Source organism: Amphibalanus amphitrite, unplaced genomic scaffold (assembly GCF_019059575.1).
Source record: "Amphibalanus amphitrite isolate SeventyFive unplaced genomic scaffold, NRLGWU_Aamphi_draft 001554F_arrow, whole genome shotgun sequence".
NCBI lineage: Eukaryota > Metazoa > Arthropoda > Thecostraca > Balanomorpha > Balanidae > Amphibalanus > Amphibalanus amphitrite.
Window position 1 is genome coordinate 69,947 of NW_024883047.1, and position 22,155 is coordinate 92,101.

Consider the following 22,155-nt stretch of genomic DNA (forward strand, 5'->3'; position numbering starts at 1 on the left):
CTACGCGTCGCTCTCTTTTGTCCGAATTGCATTTGCAATCAGCTCGCTCAATACCCGCGTCATGACTCGTCCACAATACTGATGCGAAGTTCTGTAGAGTTGTAGACCCCATGTGACATCTAGCATGTATCCGACGTCCGTTACTTCTGCCATAGTCCTAGGCAGCCCACGTGACTATAAGCCTCATCGCCTCCGACGTTCTGAGAATTCCATGTGACTGCTGGGGCCACCAACCCAGCCTTGGCAGATGCAGTGAGAAGAAGACACCCGTAAGACTAAACTTGATCTCTGCTTGGCTGTCGCGGCCGATGAGAGTTGATCGCCGAGGTGTCATATAGCCGGTGTCTGATTACGGAAAGTGTGTCTCAGCGCAATGCACCGACCCCCTTCTCTCGTCTGGGACGCCCCTCCCCCCCCCCCGACCGACGGACGACGGGCGCAGTGTAAGGACACTGACCGTGTGTCTCAGTGAGGCCCGTGTCACCCAGCGGAGGCCTATTCTTAGCCGCCGCCGGTACAGCGTCATCCGAGGTCCGCCCGGGGCGCCCGCCACATGCCACACAGGAATGTCGCTACGTCACAGCCACAGAGTCACAGTCACAGTCACCACAACTCCAGTCACCACATGTCGCACAGAAATATCGCTACCTAAGTCACAGCCACAGCCACAGTCAGACACAAGTCACAGTCACAGTCCACACAGTCACAACCATAGCTACAGTCAGTCACAGTCACAGTCACAGTCACAATCAGTCACCATTGTTATAGTCACAGTCACAGCCACGGTTACAGTCACAGTTCACAGTCAAAATACAGTCACAGTCACAGTACATTCAGTCGCAGTCACAGTCAAATCTGCAGTCACGGTCACAGTTATAGTCACAGCAATAGTCCAAGTCTCGGTTATAGTCACAGTCCCAATAGCAATCACCACCGTGACAGTCAGAGTCGCAGTCATAGTCACACAGTCACGTACATACCTATTAACGTAGTCTAGCCAGTGGTCACCACAGTTATTGTCACTGTCATAGTCGCCACGGTTACAGCCAGTCAAAGTGACTGTGACTGGCTTGCATCAAGACAGGTGTGCGAAGTTTAGCTCTCTGTCGCCAGCGTGCTCCGAGCAATAGCGACAAAACGTCAGGAGGGGACGACATCCGCTCCCCCCCCCTCGGCCGGCGGGGTTAGACCTTTTGTCAAGCCGGTTATGTCAACAAGGGCATTTAGAGAGAGAGAGATAGAGCGAGAGCGAGAGAGAGAGAGAGAGAGAGAGAGAGAGAGAGAGAGAGAGAGAGAAGAGAGAGAGGGGGGAGAGAGAGAGAGAGAGAGAGAGAGAGAAGAGAGAGAGAGGGGGAGAGAGAGAGAGAGAGAGAGAGAGAGAGAGAGAGAGAGAGAGAGAGAGAGAGAGAGAGAGAGAGAGAGAGAGAGAGAGAGAGAGAGAGAGAGAGAGAGAGAGAGAGAGAGAGAGAGAGAGAGAGAGAGAGAGAGAGAGAGAGAGAGATAAAAATCTTCGAAAGTCAGAAAGAAAATAACCACAGCTATTTCACGAGCATAGCTCATATTTCAGATTAGGCTACCAGGGATAGCATACAATAAGGTTTAAACTTTTAAGGCTTCACTTTCCAGCTGACGGTAAAGGATCGGTGCATATCACTCAGCGGTCTCAGCCCCTGGCGAATTTTCTTCACGTTTTTTGCGCATATTTAGTAGAAGACGTTTCAAGCTGAAATATACCGACGCGATCATTCGACGCAAAGTAAAATGGCAAAAGTGATTAGAATACCTACTATTTGCTCTGCGAACAAGTTTGCCTTCATTTGTCACTTCCAAATCACGGCGTCGGCTTTGACGTGAGCTCTCATGTATTGACATTACTTATCACTCAATCAAGCATAAACTGATACATTTGATTTTCAACCACGACACAACCCGTAACTAACAGTAGCTGTGGCCTAACCTTGACCAGGCCGTGACCTAACCCACTAACCCAGAAACGGCCCTGACCTGTCCTTGACCCAGCCCTGACCCTACTTATAGTGACACGCCCGCGATATAATTCAAATCCAGCTAGATGCCATGCAACGACCAAGGCTTTTTAAAAACAGCTTTTCCATGCATTCTGAAACGACTGCAGTCAATAACTCTGAAAATCCTAGCCACGAACATTTGTGGTTTGGCTAAAGAGTCGAGATAAATACCGAACTCAAAGGCTACCTAATATCTTGATCATTAAACTCTGAAATGTCACTTATTCTTGATAATTTTTTGTTTTGGTAAAGCACCGTATTGCATCACATGGCGACACATCTCACCAAGAAAAACGGTAAGTGAAGCAGATGTTCTCCTCTGCAGTGCCCAGGTCGTATCCGAGCGTCACCAGCACCACTCTGTCCAACCGGCACCACACCTCCCCTCACACACGGCACCAGGGCTCGCGCCGCACCAGCCAGCCGGCGCCGCTCGCTCGTCGCCGCTCGACACTCGCGCGCCACTGCTCGTCCCGTCTGCGCCGTCGGCGCCGACGCTGCCGACGAGTATTTTTGCGCGGCGACGCCGTCGGCTTTGGCAGCGCCGCAGGCGGAATGTGTGCCGCCGCCGCGGAGGCCGTCGGGGGCTCCAATACAAACAGGTGGTCCACGCGACGAGGGCGCCGACGCGGCCGCACGCATATTGCACGCGCTGCCCATCTGCGCACAGCCGTGACCCACTGGGGGGCTACCGACTGTTGGCCGCGTCAGCTGATCGGACTGAGCGCCTGCGCTGCACCTGTCTGGTCATCTCCGGGCCGGCTGGGTATCGACACGGAGGCAACAGGTTAATTTCAGCCGTGACCGAGCCGTGGCCTAAACGAGCCACAGCCGTGACCTAACCGTGACCAGACCGTGATCTTACTCAGACACAGCACTGGCCGGGCCCTGACCCAGCCCCGACCCGAACTAGACTGACATGCCTGAGACTGACGCAGCCGTGGCCCAAACGTGACACAGCCTCGACCCCGCTGTGACCCAGTCATGACCCTGCCGTGACCCAATTGTGACCCAGTCGTGACCTGGGCAGTGTGCACGTATGGTCTGTTGGCGGTCAACTAGGCTCAGTGTGACGGTAAGGTATCCTGTCATTGATCTAGGTATCTAAAATGTTTCGAGGTCGAAAAACTAAACAGACTAAATATTCCTAATTGCTTTACGATAGATTGTCGTTTACATCATAGCGCGATGAACGTAATTAATGGGGTAGATGCATGGATGGTTTTACTTTTGGTAGGCGAATGCATTATTTAGGTATACCAATAACGCGGTCAGATCTGGAAAAGAGAAATATCTAGACGAACTGTTTCGCTAGTTCACAGATAAAAATAGGTCTTCAATATGAATCAGGACAGGGAGATGTGCAAATAATATAAATGACGGTCATATGCTTGATGCTGATAACATTATAATTGCGATTTGCGAATATCCATGAACGTAGCACACGATAGAATGTAAGAGTGCAAATGTGTTGAGAATGCACTTTCGCTATAGCGCATAATTTCTACGAATGGATGGAACGTAGGTACTTTTATAAGTCAGTCAATGTGTTGTATCAAACTGCTCGCATTGTTGTTAGCGTAGTTATGAGTAACACGAGCTGCAGGGGTCCCTCATTATTATAAATAAGCCATACGTGCAATGAGACAGCATAATGTTATCTGAAACTATAGTAAACGTTCCCTTACGACCGTAGTTTCATTTATGACGCTGCCCCGCGTTTGACCGCTGACGCCGCGCGGCCGCGCTGCGGTAGCCGGGGGGCGTGAACAGCTGAGCTCACGTGACCCGGCGCTGACCTCGGGGTCGGCCCAGCGGAGGGAAGCCAGTCGTGGGGCCGGGCCGGATCACCACGGAGCAACCGCTGATCGTCAGGTGAGGGAAGTGAAGGAAAGTGCGATAGTTTGAGCTGTATGCGCTGAATTTTGATGGTCGATTCAAGATCAAGATTACTTTGGTTTCCTCTGGGCTTTCCTAGCTTTTCGTATAGTACGCGTTAACAGATGCCTATTTTTAGTGCCTGATAAAGCAACTTTATTTCACACGACTTAATCGGGGGTAACTGTCGTTCATGCTGGCGTGGTGTTTCACTTGCAGTGTGACTGAAGCCGTTCTGCTTATTTCAGGATGAAGTCTCTGGTGCTACTCTGCTTGGTCGTGTCTGCCAGCGGACAAGGCTACGAGTTCAACAAAGCCAATGCAAACCGTTTCGGTGAGTTCCCTGTTACGACGCTTTGGTCATGTTTTTGTAGGACTGTATTCCTCGTGCATTATAAGCTACACTGATGTGAACGATGAGCCGAGGCCCAACTGAACTGACTGCTGCTTAATGTGGAACTACCATGCGTTGCATGTTTATCTTTAAGAGAAGTGAGTTTGCTTCTTGCGTCTAATCGGCTGTGCTTTGCTCCATATCGGAAGTGCGTGGTTGACTATCAAATACCCTTTGTGACCAGAGAATTATTTTTGCAGGTTCTGGCGGCTCCGATGGTTCGTCCGGCGGAGACACTGTGTTCCAAGTCGCGTCCAGCATCAGCTCTCCACAACAGTTCACGGTCCTCGGCAGACAGCCGCTCCCGGCCGGCGGCGGCTCCTACGCCGGCGGCTCTGGCTCTGGCTCCGGCTCCGGAGGCTCCGTCTCTGGCTCTAGCTCCGGAGGTTTCACGGTGTTCCGCACTGGCGGCTCTGAAGTACGCTTCGGCACAGACTCCGCCGGTGCCGGCTCCTACGGCTCTGGTGGCGGGTCTGGCGGCTCTGAAGTACGCTTCGGCACAGACTCCGCCGGTACCGGCTCCTACGGCTCCGGATCCTTCGGCAGCGCTGGCGGCTCCGGATCCTTCGGCAGCGCTGGCGGCTCCGGATCCTTCGGCAGCGCTGGCGGCTCCGGATCCTTCGGCAGCGCTGGCGGCTCTGCGTCCTTCGTGGTCGGCGCCGGCGGATCCGCGGCCTTCCGGGGCGGCTCCGGAGGCTCTGGGTCGTCTGGCAGCGCTGGATCGTCGAGCGGCACTGCTGACCGGTTCGGCAGCTCCCGAGTCTCCATCGAGCCCTCGTTCACCTGCCCGACGAGCACGCGCGTGGTGACCACCACCCGGTTCTCGCACACCACGGTCACCAATGTGATCCACTCTGTGGCGGAGAGCATCCAGACCAAGTACGTGACGGCCACTGTGCTTCGGCCGACGCCGAAGACAATCACCCACACGGTCACCCATCTGCAGCAGGGCAACGTCCAGAGCGCCCAGCGACTGGTCACCACCACCGGATACACGGTGAGGATCCTGTGTGCAGACTGGAGCTGTCTCTAGACTGTTTTCGCGACTCTATAATTATAGCAGGGTTTTACCCCTTAAACATGATAAAGAACAGCTTAGAGCCTTTTACGGCATTTCTCTCATTATCTTGCAATTTTATTTTGGACCATTTAAACATAAACAAGTTTAGCCTAAAAGTCCTACACCCGCATTAACGTTAAATTCTGTTAAACATTTATCATAAATGCTAACTTGATCATTTTCTATTAGCCTAGAGTGGTAGCATATTTTTGTTTTTCTTCGGTCTATTTCTTTTAATTGTAAGTAGCTATGAACAATTGCCTACATCTCGTTGAAAACTGTCTCTCTTTCACAGGTCGGCACCAACTTCCTCCTGGACACCCGCTTCAGGACCGTGACTGACCACGTCTCCTACACGGACACGGTCAACAACTACGTGACGCAGACGGAGACGGTGCCGGCCGTCACCACAATCACGGCCGTCATGACCACATTCAAGACGTTCCTGACCTCGACCACCGTCTACCGCACCGTGCACCGCTCCGTGACTGTGACCCGCACCGCGGTCACCACCAACGTCGCTCACGACGCGACAGTCGTCACTGGCGCGGAGGTGCGCACCCTGCGTACCACGACCACCAGGGACGTGTTCAGCACTCTGCCGGTCTTCACGGTCACCCAGACGGTCACCGTGTGCAACCTGGTGACCGTGGACCAGTCCGGCGACGGCGTGTTCCGCGTCGGCGGCTCGGCTGGAGGATCCGGAGCAGGTAGCGTCTCCGGATCGGCGGGAGGCTCCGGCGGAGGCTTCGTCTCCGGCTCTGCCGGCGGCTCCGGCAGCGCCTTCGTCTCTGGAGGATCTGGACAGCAATTCACCGGCGCTGCTGGCGGCTCCGGCGGCGCCTTCGTCTCTGGAGGATCCAGAGGACAGTTCACTGGCTCTGCTAGCGGCTCGGGTCACGCCTTCGTTTCTGGAGGACAAGGATCTGGTTCTGCTGGCGGCTCGGGCGGCGCCTTCGTCTCTGGAGGATCTGGAGGACAAAGATTCGTTGGCTCTGCTGGAGGGTCTGGACGCGGCAGCTTTGTCTCTGGCGGACCCGGTCGCGGCTACGCCTCTCCATCCGCCGGCGGCAGTGGAGGCGGATTCGGCACAGATGGCTCTGGCGGCCTGGACTTCCGGTTCGGCGGACAGGGTGGCGCCAGTGGGAGCGGTAGCGGCTCCTACTCTCCCCCTAGGAACTGATGACTGAATGTAACCGCGATAGTAGCTCTCAATACACGACTGGCTTTGATATGCATGCTTTGAATGGCGGATGATGAGTTATAGGAGAAGAGTTTCTGTAAGAGTACACATCAACATGGGCTTTGAAAAGGTCTGAGATAGTACGTTTCTGTCTGTCTGCAGGTATCTATTTTTAGGCATAAAATAACAAAGCAAATTTATTTCTACACACACCGGTACTGCTTTTTACGCTCTGAAACGCGGAACCATTGGGGTACCAATTTCTGGTGTTTGCCGTGGCTGCACGGTTCATTCTGCAGCACCTTTTAGGTCTGATCGGTGACTTGTAACCAGGGTCGTTGCCAATGAATTTCGACTGGGAGGAGTGAGGGAGGGGGGGCTGATTGGTAGAAGTCGCCGTACCTTTTCAAGCAGCTACGCCAAGCGTGCAATGACATTGGACCAGATGGTTGTTATATTACACATGGAGGTTTGCGATTAAGTGCAAAGCTGAGCTTCAGGGTAACATACTATTGACGTATGTACATAACAATTACAAGCAGCATCTCGTATTGTGCATACTACCGATGCCATCAATCTGAAAAATGCAAACGTGAGCTCGTGCACGCTTGTCTGGTGTTACTACCCACTGTCCTCTTTTTTTTTTTACTTGTACTTTACGGAGGCGCGTGGCGCCTCCGTGAGCCCAATGAGATGGGCTCAGCCCCGGCGACTCTCTATGGTGCCCGCCCAGATCAATGTCTCCCCCTAATTCCTATCATCTTTATGGTTCTGCAATGGTCACAATTGAACGAAAAAAACTAACCCAACAAAGAAAACAAAATCTTAGATATGCCACGACGAGCCACATTGTAAAAAAGCCACATTGTTCCTGACTTTATACAGGAATAGAAAAAGCACCATTCGATTCGGCGTGAACAGTAGCATGAGATGCACATTTTTGTTTTTGTCTTAAAAGCTAACTTCAAAATTTGACATCACTTGACCTAACCTTGACCTGAACACAATATTAGCTTCATCCATGTATAGTTTACATCACTAGTTGAGCATGCCCATTGAGTTCTAGTTATGAGTAAAATGACACGTAAAACCTGTGCCGCACATGTCCAATTCAATAATTCGTCTTTGGTGACCTGACCTAACCTTGACCTTGGGCTTGAACCCTGCATGACACTGCATGCATGGAATGCACTTTATTTTGGCAGGCTTATATCGCGTTCTGGGTGATCAGTCTCAGTCTATGCTCTATTCTCCGCCAGCTTAGCTTCAAAGCCAGTAGCGAAGAAACTTGCAGTTTTTTCCACTGACCTGACCTTAACCTGGCCTGTAGCTTACTTAGGCGAAAAGTGCTAAGATCCGTCTTGGTTGCTCTTCGATTGCTGTTTTTGCCGTCTTTCTATAACCATCTGTTCGGAAGTTTGACAGTTGGCACAATCGACCCCCTTCCCCTGCGGGGCACGTTCGGCTGAATAGCTCAGAGAGCGCGGGATAACAAATACATACCGTAAAGTGGGGCTATTTGAGACAGTGGGGCTATTTGAGACAGTATTTAAAATCGCTATAAAATGAAGATCGTTTGATTTTTGTGTGATATTTTTGCTCAGGGAGGTGTGGAACCGAGCAGTAAATCGCCTGAGCAAAAAATTAAGCATAAATTTTAAGTGGTTTTTGTTTCACAGCAATTTTAAATACTGTCTCAAATAGCCCCACTGTCTCAAATAGCCCCACCTTACGGTATTATTCGTCCCTTGTATTTATTTTTTTACGAATATAGGAAGCTTAAGAGGTTTAAACGTTTTCCATACAAACAATGACGATACAATTACAGCATAAATGGCTTACAGAACCAAGTGTTTCGGACAGCGTTGGTGGAAAAACTATGACTTTTACATTAATGAAATATAAACAATTACAGCCAGCCGGCAAGGACGAAAATCAAATAATAAAATCGTATGCTCATTGTGAAAAAAAAAAAATAGGAAAGTTATTGATCAAGCTTATATCAATTTTTCAATTATCTTCCTCATTGGAGGTAAATGCCAGCGAAAACGCACATTATCAAGCGATTCGAACGATATCAAGATATCAAGACAAAGTCAATGAAGCCATTAAAGAATGACTGGAGACATATATGGCGCATCCTAAGCACAGCTATTCTGCACTGTAGCCGAAGTGTTCTTTTACAATATTGAGCACAATCTGTAACCCATTATCATAGCGACTCATCTGCGAGCAATCTTCTTGGGGCAGCTTAAATAATATTTTAAATTGCTTTGTTCATGCCCAAGGGCGAAGGACATAAGCTTGCAAGATTCTTCCAGATATCTGGTGGGCTATATAGCCTTGCTAAATACCATGCCAACTGCTTTTTCATTGCCGCTACATCAGATGCTTTGTTGAAGATAATTTAACGTTACAATAGAAGTAAAAAGGCAGTGATGTTATGATTTATCCTCAGTCAAATCGGACAGGCATAACTTTTTGCGTGGTTTCAAATGGTTGCAGTTGAAGACATTAGTTCATTGCTCTGGTACACTGGTTTTCTTACCATGAAATGTCTACAAATGCCCAGCAAGTCTTACAGTCCAAAGAAGATGCATCTAAATCTAGCCCAAAAGGAGAACCACTGGAAGACACAAATGACGAAAGTGACACGCAACTGGATCTGCTGACACTGTTTGAAAGCATTGTCAAAGCAGTAAAACAATGGAAGCCCTTTCCCTTGAGAGCTCATTATGTAGAAGACATCAATGAGACAAACAAGCGAGTGCTTCTAGCTGTAATCTCATTCCTTTTGTGCACTAGTTTTTCGTTGGTATGGATCAGCGCTTTCATAATAGATGCACGAAGAAGTCACGAATATGCACCGACAGATTCCTTTTCGCCACACGTCCTAAGCTTATCTGCTATTGTTCTCGTGATAAGCTTGATTAACTTTGCCTTTAACTTGTGTGGTTTTGTCGGCGTTTTCCGTGAAAACATCATTCTGATACGCATCTTTTACATCGCCCTCATTGTGATACTCTCTTTGAAGTTGTGCACTGCACTTTTTATATTTTCGTTCACTGGAGCTGCTAAGCAAATTGTTGGCAGTCTTTTAGGAGACCGGCTGGTTGTCAACTATCGCTCAAGTTCAGATATTGAGGACACAATGGATTATTTGCAAATCAACTTTCGCTGCTGCGGTCTCCGTGAGGAGGGATTTCAAGATTGGAATATTAGTATTTATTTTCAATGTTCCGCTGACAATCCAAGCGCGGAGCGATGTGCCGTGCCCTGGTCCTGCTGCAGGAATCAAACCACTTCCAGAAACGCCCTTTGCGGAGCAAACGTACAAAAGGTGGACCGCAATATTGCCAGTCAAACCATTTACACCAAGGGATGCATCATCGCCATTTTGGAGTGGGCCAGTGACCACGGATTCCTGGTGGCCTTCCTGCTTCTGCTGGAGACGCTGCTGTTGACGGTGATGATATTCCAGAGCACGCACCTGGTGAACGAGCTGCAGATGATGAACGGCGTGTACCGCGGCCCCTGGTGGACCTGGGTCGGCAAGCAGCGGCCCGGCCGACCGCCGCGACTCTATCAGGTGGGTCAAATACAGCTAGGGCTGGCTAGTGATCTCGGACGTCGGTGTAGCGTGAAACCGCTAATCCGATCGCATTGTCTACTGCTTCCGGAATTTCGAAGGATTGTCTTCTGTTTCAGATGAATCGATTCGTATATACGGCGTTCCGACCATTGTGTGCATTATGACGTATTAAAGACTGTGTCTTGCCGAACGCTCTTTCACCCATTCAAATGCCTTTCAATTCAACACATTAGAATATGGCTTTCATTCTCACCAATCAGCTTAACCCTCGCATGTGAACGGCGTTTGCCAGCTTCTAATGTGTAGGGGGGGGGGGTCGGTTGGACCCCTCCCCCCTTGCCGTTTGGCCCCTGATCGAGCTAGAGCTTCGCGGAAAAAGGAGCGTGTTGCCCGTGACGAGAGGAAGCCGATGATGCCCAATTTTAAGGTCCTAGGTCATTGGTTGACCTTCCAGGTCAACCAATGACCCAAAGTCGGGAAAATCGGAACCTGTTAGAAAGTCGTAAAGTGTGGTTGCTAAGAGGTTTTTCGGGGTGCTGATCACGAATATTGTGTTAGTTTTGATCATAGATGATGTTTTCATGCATTTAGACCAGGTCGGGTCAGGTCAGGTCAGGTCAACCAGTAGGGGTCGTGACGGGATTTCGTAGTACGTGTCAACCGCCTCTGACAGCTTCGTAACATGTTACGAAGGCACCAAAACTACTTCGTAAATGTTCAAATGGTTGCTAAATTCGAATTCAGCTCCAAAAACTAGCCTCGAAGCATGTACACCTCGAAAAAGTGAACCGAGGTCACCAAAGGTCAATGACCTGACCTGACCTTCAGGTGACCTTGACATGCACCCAAATGCATTGGAGCAACATCAAATCTCATGTTTGAGCGTTTGAAACCACGAGAAGCTTGCAAACGCGCGGCTAATGCGAGCCGACATACGCCGAATCGCGATTCCGGCCAAACATGGCCTCGAGAAAAAGGTCGCGGGTCAAAGGTCACTTGGGTCAGGGTCATGAAATTTTCAGAGTAGGTGTAAAATTGATCAACTCGAGGATACTGAAAGTTTCGTCGCGATCGGCCGCTTTTTGCGCGAGTTATTCGCGAAAAACCATGGGGGTCCATCCGACCCCCCCTTACACATGCGAGGGTTAATACCTCCCCATTCACTGTCAATTTTTGTTTCTTCAGAAAAAGAAAACTTAAGAAATAGAAACATCAACGTCATCGTCAATAAAAGTCATCGAAAGTTAGTCATTGATTTCAGACCAAACCTAGCAGATACCTAAGACCTTTATTTATTGCAATGTTTCGCTTTACCGAGTGCTTGTTGTTTCAGAGGCCTCCAATCTCAGACAGTCTTAGCCCATGCTCCGCACTTCTCAAACATATATAGGCACCTACCATTATGAGACAGGGAGAGTATGGTATAGGCTCTAACTTGGCTGCCATCTCACCAGCTCAGTACCTGCGCATGTGACACCGCTAAGCTCTATTCTTATTTCAGGGAGTCGGCGGGTACCATCAGCAGCGTCCCGCGCAGACGCTGCCCTTCCACCTGGAGCTGGTCTGGCACGAACCGTCCACCTCTGACGGTCCGTGGCGCCCTCAAATTGGTCAGCTGCAGACAGGGCCGATCTCCGTACAACAGACCTTCGAGGGGGTCCCGCAGACGGGTGAGCCGAACTACAGCGGCCATCAAACCTCCGGAGAGGTCTACCATGAGGGTGAGCCGATCGACCCGAGAACCACTGCGCGGTACGAGCAGCGCCGCTCGACCATCGGCCAGCGCTTCTTCCGCGCGGTCATCAGCCGCGCGTCGAGGTTGGTTCACCGGCGGCGAGCCGTCACCGCCCAGGGAGGCGCCGGCGAGGAGGAGCGCGAACAGAGCGCTGCCGCGCCCCGGCAGCAGGGCCGCGGCGACTGGGTGGTCCATCACCGTGCCAGGGAGGTCGGCTCGGTGGGACCGGCCACCGCCGTCGCCCGCACTCTGCAGCCGCTTGGTGAGGAGCGTGAGACAGAGTCATCCGCGGTGACTAGGCTGGAAAAGTCTCCGCTACCTCCGATAGGTGGACGCGTCAATGAGCAGTCGGCCAGCCCTGAGGTAGAAGTAGAGGTCGAACCTGTTGAACAGTTAGTGGAGGTTCAGGATAGTCTGAGCACAGCAAGTATCGATAAGGAGGAGCTGTTTGAGAAGAGAAAGACGTCACAAATTATCCAGCCATCCCCGGTTACCATCAAGAAGCAGCTGAAGGATCCAAAGAACTTCGAAAAAAGAAAATCGCTGCTTCCCGGGCTTATTGTTTCTCAAAATCAGATCAAACTTCCAACTGTACATTCGACCACATCGAAAAAGCCTTCCACTGAGGTTGAAGTTGAAAATGCATTGGAAGCAAAAGCTAATGAGTTTGAGGCTACGGCCAGCAGCAATGTCACCTCGGTGACGGACGCAGTCACGAGGAGTGAGGGAACTGCTGGTGGACTACCCTCTACGCCGATCTCTGATGTTCCCAGGGACACCCCTGCGAAGTCAACTCCTCCCGACAGTACGTTCCGCGCCGCAGAAGCTCCTCCGACTCAGAAGCCTCCCACAGAGCCATCTTCCACAAAAGCTGCCGCCCCTCCATCGCTTCCAACAGCACCCACAATCGCGAAGGTCTCGCCGTCTGCTGGCTCTCAACCCTTGGAGATGGAAGCGCCAAAGCCACCGAGCGTGGATGTGTCATCAGGTCCAGTCGTCAATTCAGCTGTGGAGACGAGCAAGGGCGATGGTGATGAGGCCCAGCATCGTGAAGCGGGTGCTGCGTCTTCCCAGCACAGCGAAGCTGACGAAGATGCTGTCAGTCATGAGGAAACGGATGATGACACCGGTCGAGCAATTTCGATTTCTGACAAAGGATCGCCAGCAGGAGAAAAAGATGTGTTCACTCCAGATGGAGAGCAGGATCAAGATAGTTACGAGGAAAGAAGCAAAGATACCTCCGAAAGAAAGAGCAAAAGGGGTCACCACCACCACCATAAAAAGTTAAAGTCACACAAAAAGAAGAAACACAAGAAGAAAAGGGGAGAGGTCTCACCAGCGCCAGATGAAGGCAGAGCAGGCCCTGCTGGACCGTCCGGCCCTGCAGCTGATCCAGTTCCTGAATGGCTGAAACCAAGTCCTCAGAACACGGCTGACGATCATGCAGCCGACACGGGCACAGGCTCGGTACATTTCACTCCGTCAGAATTCAAGAAGCTGGCCGTCGTCCAGAAAACAGACCCTGAGGCTGGGAAAGCTCTGGCCCATACCGGGGAGCGCAAAGGGACTATCGCCACCGCCATATCCAAGAAATTGCACGACATTATGCCGAACTTTAATCCTGGATCGGCTTCGCATTCGCCACATACTCAAAAAGTAGAGAGTGAAGAGCACATCTCCCTGGCCAGGGCTGTGTCTAGGAAGCTACATGACATCTTACCCACGTTCGACTTCCATCACGGGGGCTCCAAACCAAAGCCTGAAGCGTCGAACCGTCCGGCTCGCATGTTGTCCCCTGACCCGGAGGTGGAACCAACGGGAGTGTTCAGGAGGCCGAGCACCGCTCGAGGTCGGGGAACAGAAGGGGAGAGCCGCACACCTTCGCCACTGAGGTCGTTGAACGCGAATTCTGATGCTGAGTGGTGAACAATGCATGGTAGGGATTCAACTGATTACGTACAGTGCTGATGTTCATTGCTATCGACTGTGTATCTATATACGCAGTGTGTATCGACGTGTTTATGATGCATGAATAGATCAATAAGAGCGATTTATGAATATTGCTCAGAGGACTCAGGCTTGGAGGGAAACTGCCCCGCTGTTTTTCAAGGGCGCACCGCTTCACAATGTAATAGATATCACGTAAAGATAAACTTAGACACAAAATGCCATGATTATCCCATTGTTCGAAAATGTATTATATCAAACATGTTCACAGGCATAGAAAAAAATGCTAGCCATTACGATGTGAAGGTGCGAAATACGATCGTGTTATTTTTTCTTGTAGCTCCGTGTCATTATTGCATATGAGCAAAGCAGAACCATAGTGCAGAACAGTTGGGCTCCGGAGCTGTGAGTGATAGCGTGCGTGCGTTTTTTACTTTTTTCCACCACGGTGTTCAGCCAGTCATCATTTCCATGAATTCTGCAACAAATAACAGCGCAGTTATGTCGCGACCATAACAGCCAATAGTCATGTCAACTGTACATCAGTTCATGACCCGGTCGGCTCAATTTGCATTGTTGGCCTTGCATGACAACTAGGTCATTTAGGATCACCGTCAACTCCCGATCTATAGGTCATTGGCTTAGATAGCTAAGGAACGGAACGATAAGGAACGATAAGGAACAAAACGACGAGAAGGATTATAGCCGCTTCCTTGAACCGATATTCTGCGCGTAAAAAGTCGACAGGTTGAAAAATACCGGAATGACACTATTTGAATAATTATCTAGAATCGTTATAAAAACGTTAATTGTAAATTGTTACTTGTTAAATATTCATTAATAGTAATTAAGTTTTACCAGGACTAAGGTATGTCCTCAAACGTAGTTACCATCAAAATCGAGGGTACCGGATCCGTCTGTATCGATTTCTTTGATGATGTTTTCAAGGTCTTCATCACTTAGTGTGTCATCCAGTTCCTTCAGGATTTCGGCCAATGATGAAGTGGGAATAAAGCCGTTCCCTGAAACAAGGTCACCACATGCCAAAATTATTCCATACACGTAGTGCGCATCCATAGATAGGTAAAGCCTGCATAGACAGATCAAGTCACCTTTTATGTTGCTATGATCATTGATTGAATTCATGTACTTTACATTTCCCACCTTCAAGACATTAGGCGTACCACCTTTGCTAAATCCATTTTGAGCTCCCCCAGTCAGCTATAATGATGTCTTCAAGTGAGTTTCCAACGGCGTCTAAGCTCACCCTCTTTGTCATAAAGCCGAAAGGCCTCCTTCAGCTCCTTAGCCATGGCCTCCGAGTCGTCTTCGATGATGAACTTGGCGGCCAGCGTGACAAACTCCTCAAACTCCAGCATTCCGGAGTCTGCAGGACAAGGGGGCAGCGTGACAAACTCTTCAAACCTCCTTTTCGCCCGTTTCCCTTGTATTTCTCCCCGGCCCCTCGGCTATCAACTCACGATCGGCATCCACCTCGTCGATGAGTTCGCGCAGCGTTTTGGCGTTGTACGCCTGACCCATCATCCTCAGGATGGTGCCCACCAGGTCGGTACTGATGGCGCCCTTCTTTTCATGGTCGAAGCCGTCGAAAGCCTTCTTCAGCACTGCCGGAGCAACATTTGAATATTCAGTTATGCTGGTACGATTGGAAGGGTTCAAAATAAACATCGTTTTAAAACGTTGATGTGGAATATTGCAAAGCTCGTGCATCGCGGGATCGTTGATAGATACAATATGACTTGGCATTTCGGTTTAAAATGAGCACATATATCTTTGTAATTAGTTTTTGGTCAATAAACACAAACAAGATTTTGCAACTTGATTTGATCTTCCTATTATGCAACACTTACCGACCTTATAAAGCGTCTCGCATTCGAAAGTTCATGTCTGCAAAAAATCAATGTGTCTCGTAAAGAATGATAACTCATGCTAAAAGCCATTGTTATAGGATACCGGGCATTGAATCAAAACTGAACGACGAACATGCCTTGATGGTCAACAATACGAAGACACGCCACACTAGTGTTAAAACGGCTATAGACTAACGCACTACGCAATGCATTATCTAAAACTACGACTTCACCATTACATGTGTGCGGGGATCTTCATGACCTCCAGCGTTGGACAATGACATGGATTAGAGCACACCGTTGGGCGGACGCGTCATATATAGACCACTTACTGGTGACCTGTTCCGGTTCTAGCTCGTCCTGCAGAGCACGAAACGCATCATAGAGTCAAAGGCAAGGCCTTATAATCCTAGCCGTGCAATCCAGATTGCAAATTAATAAAACAGTGTCATGTACATATTTTGTGCGCTGAATAGATCGCACTATACAAAAGCAACTGCACATAATGAACATACGTACCTACACTGTAAAAAATATTGACGAGCTATGTGTCAAAACAAGGGTCTCGAAACAGTCACCAGGTTGTCAATGCTTCCGGTACCTACCACTTGACTAGTTACCGCTTAGTTAGCTTACAGGCTGAGAACTATCCAGGTCGTTATGATCCGGTATTGTGATGATACCCTAGGTGTACCTTTGTTTTGAAGTGCTGAATTAACTATCAAGGTTGTTTGACGTTTGTTTTCGCCTCAATCCGAAACGAGGAAGACCCTCATCAAATTATTAGGTGAAAGCCAGCCTCAGGATGATCAAAATACTAGGGGTAGTTTTGTCATAGTAATCTGTGAAGGGTGAGGAACAAGCCGTAGCAATGCACTCGTCACTAAACCAGCCTGAGATTATTCGCCAGGTAGCTGCTGCGTTTCCCTACTTGCTGAATCATGTTAGCAACTTTCCATTTCCAGACACTTTTTACGGCAAATAAATTGTTGGGTTATTTGGAAGGTGAATGACAATTTTATTTCTATAAGTCAATACATTTGTATTTCCGATTGCCCTAAAACTTTTTTTTTTAATCGTTTGCGGTAGGTTTTTATTGTTCGCAATAAAGTTGCGCACCTGTGAATCCTTCACTTAATGCGTTCCCGGCTTCCCGGCGCCAGTTGCGCTGTGCCGTGCCGCGTTCGGTCGGAGGTGCGCGCGTCTGTGCAGTGCGAGTGTTTATCACTGGGCAAACCTGTATCGTTTCCATTTGTGCAGTGTCTAGTTATGAAGAATTGCTTGCCGATATATGACCTGCAGTGATCGACGTTCTGATTCAATAACTTGCCATAAGCCATTATTCTCAACTAAATCGCGCAGAGACGTTTGCAAAGTTGTCGAGGGGGGGGGGGGGGACAAGAGCGATTTTAAATGAATTGCTCTCCATGCAGTGCAATAGGACTTTGGTTTAATTTTTCAAAAGTTGTGGAGCCGCCCCCGGTGTCCGGCCTGGCCAACTCTCTCAAGAACCGACAGCTAACGGATCACTGAAGTTTCACTACGACGATTTCCGCCAAAGTTATGAAGAAAAGGCAAGTGCAAGAAGTACAAAACTTCTCTTGGTAATCAAAACTTAGGTTTGGCAAATTCCAAACCCTAAGTCACTACAATTGTGGATATAAATAAGCTGGTTATTGACGGCCAAGCTCTGGCCAATCTGAGGTTCAGACCTATCATCAAGTTCATGAGGCAGCTGCGGTTGGGCGGCTCACGGGCTCCACTGCATAGGCTCAGACAGGTACTCTACAAAATGTCTTCTGTGTTCTTAGGTTCAGATCTATCGATATGTGCATGCTTCTGATTCGATTGATAACTGTTAACGGGCGCTGGAAGTGAAAGGTTCGCTTGATATACGAAAGGTGCATTGCAAGAAAGCATATTATTTCAGAAATACACTTTCATTTTATCTTGAGCGTTTTTGGAATGGGCCGGATGAATTCGTCATCAAACTGGTAAGAGATTTCGTTTGAAGACCACCGATATTTAATAATATGATGGTCTTCAAACGAATTCGCTGGCAAATTCGATGACTGGATTGGGCGGCGTAGGATCTGCTGGTCATCTGACTATGGGTTGAGCAATACGTTAGTTTTGACCTAGTTTGAGCTTCATTCGTTAAGTAGGAACAAGACGATGCTTCTTTTGAGCATCGTCACTAAACAAGCCGCCCTCGTTTTGACATTGTTTTTCGTTATTATTGTTACTAGGTAGGTTGTTATCATACACAGCATTAACGAGGACCTGCTTCCAAAACAAGGCAGAAACGCTCCAGCTATTTTTGGGACGTGGTAAAAACTAACCGACACCTGGTAACTGTCATCTGACGAACACAAAACAAGCCGGGGGCTCGCACCGTGTGTCAAAAGTAGGATGCAAAACTAGCCTGTACCCCCGACATTTAGCGTTGAGAATCATTTGACGAGGGGCTAGTCAATATTTTTTACAGTGTAACTGAGTATGTTGCTATTTTGTCACAATTGGGTAAATTATCTTAATTGGATGAAATAACAAGTGATTTTTTGTCGTGGATTTGTCGTGGAACTTTTAGATATACCTAAAAGGTAAAACTATCTAAAAGCATGCAGCTACACGTCCTTGCATGTGCAATAGGAATCTATAAGCTTGCAACCATTTCAGCATATTCAACAATGGGATAAACGTCTATTATGCACACAGGTCCACGATTTCAGGCACGGCCAATTTACATTCCTAATGCTAGATCTATGTAAGTTCCTTGACCACGTGAAGTCGGGTCACTAGGTCAGAGTGCAGGCTGGTGGACTACTGTGGGCCTTCCTGATTAGGTAGGGTGCTCGAAGCCCGCAGAGCTGGTGACACTCTTCACGACACGACACCGGGAAATGTCGTGGGTTGGTGACCGCGGTGGTCACCTGACAGCGAGTCGCTGTATAGGTTATCACTAGAAGGTCAATGCCCTCCACCCGCAGAAGCAGCCCAGCACGAGGTAGGAGGGAAGGGGTGGCCCCATATGCTAACAAAAACCTACTATCAATGCAGACGGCGCCAGGCAGGGACGCAGCTGGCAGGCTGCAAAAAGCTTAGTGTCGGATAGGCCACCACTGAGTGCAGGGACATAAATCCCTCCATATCAGTATGCAAAGGTAGGTATATGGCACAGAGGTCCACGACTGTGCCCATTTCACTCTAACGGGCCACTGGCGGATACTGACCATGATCAGATGTCAGAGGGCTGCTCTTCACGACCTGCGGAACCGGCGACCTCTTCGACCCAACGGCTCCTCTCAAACTGACCACCCCTTCTGCCTTCACCTCGTTCCTGCGGCGTGGTCTCCATGACTAATTTTACCGGTCCTCCATTTGGGCTCTGTTTACCAGCCGCGGTTCCAGTCGCTTTCCAAGCCATCAGCGCGCGTGGCGTAAGGGGCTCCGGTGACAGGGCGAATGTTGGCGTTGGCGCTGAGGTCACATGATCGCACCACCAGAGTGGGAACAGCCGGATGTTGACAGTCACAGGGCCACCACCGTCATTGACGACTTGCAATCAGAAGTAGGTGTAACGAAGGGTTTACATAGTAAATATGAGAACTCTATGTGATTGTTATCATAGGATTGCAGTCAAGTACGTTACCAATATCTTCTCGCGTTTTTTTCATTTTGTTTTGCACATATTTCGGTATTATAAGCATTATCCCATTCCCACCTTTGAATCAAATACTAATTTGATTGTTTTTGTGATACCAACCAAATCAACTGAAGTCAGGTCAAGTCAGGCCAGTTAACTGACCCATGTCGTAGGCCTCCGCATGGTCCTAAAATGTCGCAACTTCGCAACGCCCTCAGCGTTAAGAAGCTCTCCAGCCCACTCAACTTGTATACCTCATATTTTTCAGCAAGGTGACCACCAATTCATCAGTCTTCAGTTCACCAGTTCGATCAGGTAGCCTCACCATCATAGGTCAATGGGAGAATACGGGAACCACTAATTGTGTGCCGGAAATAGGCGAAGACCATGTCACACACATGGAATCGTGATTTCATACACTCCTTGCAGGGTTCGATGTCTATTGACCTTTGCATTGTTGATCTCGGATGATTCGTAGCATAGAACAAATTTTCCAAACTAAAGCTATATCACATATTTGCGAACAGAGTACCAATTGAAACGGTTAAAAGCGGCACGCATCGAGGTTCGTTCATTTTGAAAGGCATCGGTCAGGCGCGGAGCTTCCTATATCAGTTGGTGGGGCGACTGCCTCACCATCTTGCCATTTTTCCACACCAATAAGCGTTGTGTCCCACCTACTTTAGCTCATTTTTAGGACTGCATAGCCTTACAATTTAATTGAGGATCGTTCGAATGACTGTTTAATGCGAAAGAACGTCTCTGCGATGATAGAACTTGTTTCAGTGTAGCACTTTATTCCACTTGACAACCGGGCATTGTTAGCTTGATAACATTTCGCCCCACCATCTTCCTTGGAAAAGCTTCACCTCCGGTGCTCAGACCTTAGATTTGACGAAACTCATTAACAGTCAGGATGGCGCAACTGTTGATATAGACATTCACAGGTACCATGATTCAGCTAACGATGCCTGCCTGCTAGCCGTGGGTGGACGTCTAGAAATCGACTGGAATCTATTTATAACAGGGTCTGTTTATTTCATTAGGCTGAATGTTCATAACCGCCTTGAATATTTTGCAGGAAAATGAAAGTAGTATTTTTTGCACGAAACCATGGGCGTTTAAACATTAACAAAAAAGGTCATATCCGTATAAAAATTGTAGATATTAGATTTTTCACGACGGCTATCTGGTACACTTTTGTTTCACATTTGGTGCAGATTTGGTGTAGATTTGGTCATATTAGGTTCATTTTGTTTCTTGTTGGCAATCAGCTATGGCTGCACTTATTGCTTATATGCTTGATTTTTCATTTATAGACATTGTTTTCGATTTTAACTCTGAATGTATTAATGATATGAAGATATTTGTTGCAAAAGACATTTGGTGCAGATCTGGTCAAATTAGATGCATGTGCCACGCAAGGCCCGTCGTGAAAACGACCGTTGTTTTGTTAACCCTCGCCCATGTAGGGGGGGCGTTGGTGCAACCCCCCCCCCCCCTGAGATTTTTCTTAGCTACACGCCGAACCGTTTCAGATAGCCTGCTCAAATTTTCAGTACCCTTTGGGGCATCCTTTACGCAACTTTTGGTAATTTTTTTTTGTTAAGGTCATGTCAGGTCACGGAGTTATGACGTCATAAAGGGAACAACCTCCGGCCAGATTTACGCTAAATTGGAGATTGCTTCACATTGGTATAAATGCCGACTGACCTGACACACTGATGGATTGTTTTAGAATCACAACTAGCTGATTTGACATTGGCACAATGTCCGTTGACATTTTGAAGGTTACTAAAGGTCAAGGTAAGGTCAGTGACCTCGGTTGACCTGTAATGACTTCTTGCACTTGTATGCCTTTTCGGGGTATTTTGATGCCCTGAATTCGAATTTGCTATCCATTTCAGGCATCGTCGGTTGTTTCTTGTAGTTCATTTTGGGTCAGGGTCAGGTCAGTGACGTCACACTCCTGACGTGACCCAATGCACAAATGACCTTGCAGACTTCCGATGCTCCCAACGCATCATTTTTAGAGCTATGACATCGAAATATACACCAAACGATAGAGAATTGATCAAGGATCACGATAGTGAAGGTTTCAAGTTGATATCTCTTACCGTTTTGCCGCAATCGGCGCCGAAATCTGAAAAAGTTATATTTTTCAGAAAATTTGACCTTTGACCGGTCATAAGTAGGCCAAATGTTGACCTAGGACCAAAAAATATACCACCAATCGCGAGATCTCGTTGAGAGCAATCCGTTGGTCTTTTCCGCTAAGCTCTACGACGCTCCGTTTTCAAACGCCAGGGGGGGGGGTCGCACCCCCCCCCCCCTGCATGGGCGAAGGTGGCAAAACACCGTTTACGGGCGATGGTTAAAGAAGGAGAAAATGTACAGCAAATTAATTCTATGTATGGGTGTCCAGAAGTCTATTATGTATTCATGCACCTACGTTTTGAATGAGTGACACATACAGGAAAATGTTTTTTTTTCAATTTTCGAAGTCTTCTTGGAATTTTATATAAATCGTGCCCATCATAACAATTAACAATTTACTAGGCTGTCGCCTATAGCAATTTAAAAAATGTTCGCCATTATACGGTTTTTCAGTATGTAGTTAGAAAATCAAACTTATGTTTTTGGTGTTACAAGTTTATGTTATTGGAAGAGGTTATTCGAAATTATTTCGAAAGCAGCATGGTGTCTTGGGTAGCAACTCCTCTGCAATTGTTGAAGGTAGGTATAATAGACCTTGCGTCACCGCAAAGACGCCACTAGTTATAGTCTCCAAAAACGTCAAAAGGTACTGAGTACTGAAAGCG

At 48.4% G+C, this 22,155-nt stretch overlaps 4 protein-coding genes across 5 annotated transcripts in view; 2 read left to right on the plus strand and 2 right to left on the minus strand.

Annotated features, from left to right (window-relative positions):
• Positions 1-2,458, minus strand: part of LOC122373805 (golgin subfamily A member 4-like) — a 69,771-nt gene extending 67,313 nt beyond the window's left edge. Inside the window, exon 1 of one of the 2 annotated variants that reach the window (XM_043352177.1) lies at positions 2,313-2,449. The gene's annotated coding sequence lies outside the window, so the exon portion shown is untranslated. Of the gene's footprint in view, positions 1-2,312 lie in introns of both variants that reach the window. The other variant, XM_043352178.1, reaches the window with a different exon arrangement.
• A 1,376-nt stretch (positions 2,459-3,834) lies between these two features.
• LOC122373807 (glycine-rich cell wall structural protein 1.8-like) lies at positions 3,835-6,591 on the plus strand. The gene is made up of 5 exons (XM_043352180.1): positions 3,835-3,902; positions 4,154-4,239; positions 4,500-4,882; positions 4,967-5,296; positions 5,655-6,591. Exons 2-5 carry the CDS (start codon positions 4,155-4,157, stop codon positions 6,540-6,542), a joined length of 1,686 nt encoding a protein of 561 aa, XP_043208115.1. The 5' UTR covers positions 3,835-3,902; position 4,154; the 3' UTR covers positions 6,543-6,591.
• A 2,090-nt stretch (positions 6,592-8,681) lies between these two features.
• Positions 8,682-14,138, plus strand: LOC122373809. Its single transcript, XM_043352181.1, has 2 exons — positions 8,682-10,131; positions 11,636-14,138. Exons 1-2 carry the CDS (start codon positions 9,097-9,099, stop codon positions 13,793-13,795), a joined length of 3,195 nt encoding a protein of 1,064 aa, XP_043208116.1. The 5' UTR covers positions 8,682-9,096; the 3' UTR covers positions 13,796-14,138.
• LOC122373810 (troponin C-like) lies at positions 14,050-19,031 on the minus strand. Its single transcript, XM_043352182.1, has 6 exons — positions 18,921-19,031; positions 16,020-16,047; positions 15,298-15,441; positions 15,084-15,203; positions 14,707-14,838; positions 14,050-14,294 (listed from the first exon to the last, which is right to left on the minus strand). Exons 1-6 carry the CDS (start codon positions 18,921-18,923, stop codon positions 14,269-14,271), a joined length of 453 nt encoding a protein of 150 aa, XP_043208117.1. The 5' UTR covers positions 18,924-19,031; the 3' UTR covers positions 14,050-14,268.
• Between the last annotated feature and the right edge of the window lie 3,124 nt (positions 19,032-22,155).

Bases quoted from the DNA above. Each gene is read 5' to 3' on its own strand.
- LOC122373809 (XM_043352181.1), top strand. From the start codon at position 9,097: ATGTCTACAAATGCCCAGCAAGTCTTACAGTCCAAAGAAGATGCATCT. The intron at 10,132-11,635 runs GTGGGTCAAATA...TTCTTATTTCAG, and splicing joins GACCGCCGCGACTCTATCAG to GGAGTCGGCGGGTACCATCA.
- LOC122373807 (XM_043352180.1), top strand. From the start codon at position 4,155: ATGAAGTCTCTGGTGCTACTCTGCTTGGTCGTGTCTGCCAGCGGACAA. The intron at 4,240-4,499 runs GTGAGTTCCCTG...TTATTTTTGCAG, and splicing joins AGCCAATGCAAACCGTTTCG to GTTCTGGCGGCTCCGATGGT. The intron at 5,297-5,654 runs GTGAGGATCCTG...TCTCTTTCACAG, and splicing joins TCACCACCACCGGATACACG to GTCGGCACCAACTTCCTCCT.
- LOC122373810 (XM_043352182.1), bottom strand. The intron at 14,839-15,083 runs GTGAGCTTAGAC...ACCTTGTTTCAG, and splicing joins TCGGCTTTATGACAAAGAGG to GGAACGGCTTTATTCCCACT. The intron at 14,295-14,706 runs GTAACTACGTTT...TATTTGTTGCAG, and splicing joins CGGTACCCTCGATTTTGATG to AATTCATGGAAATGATGACT.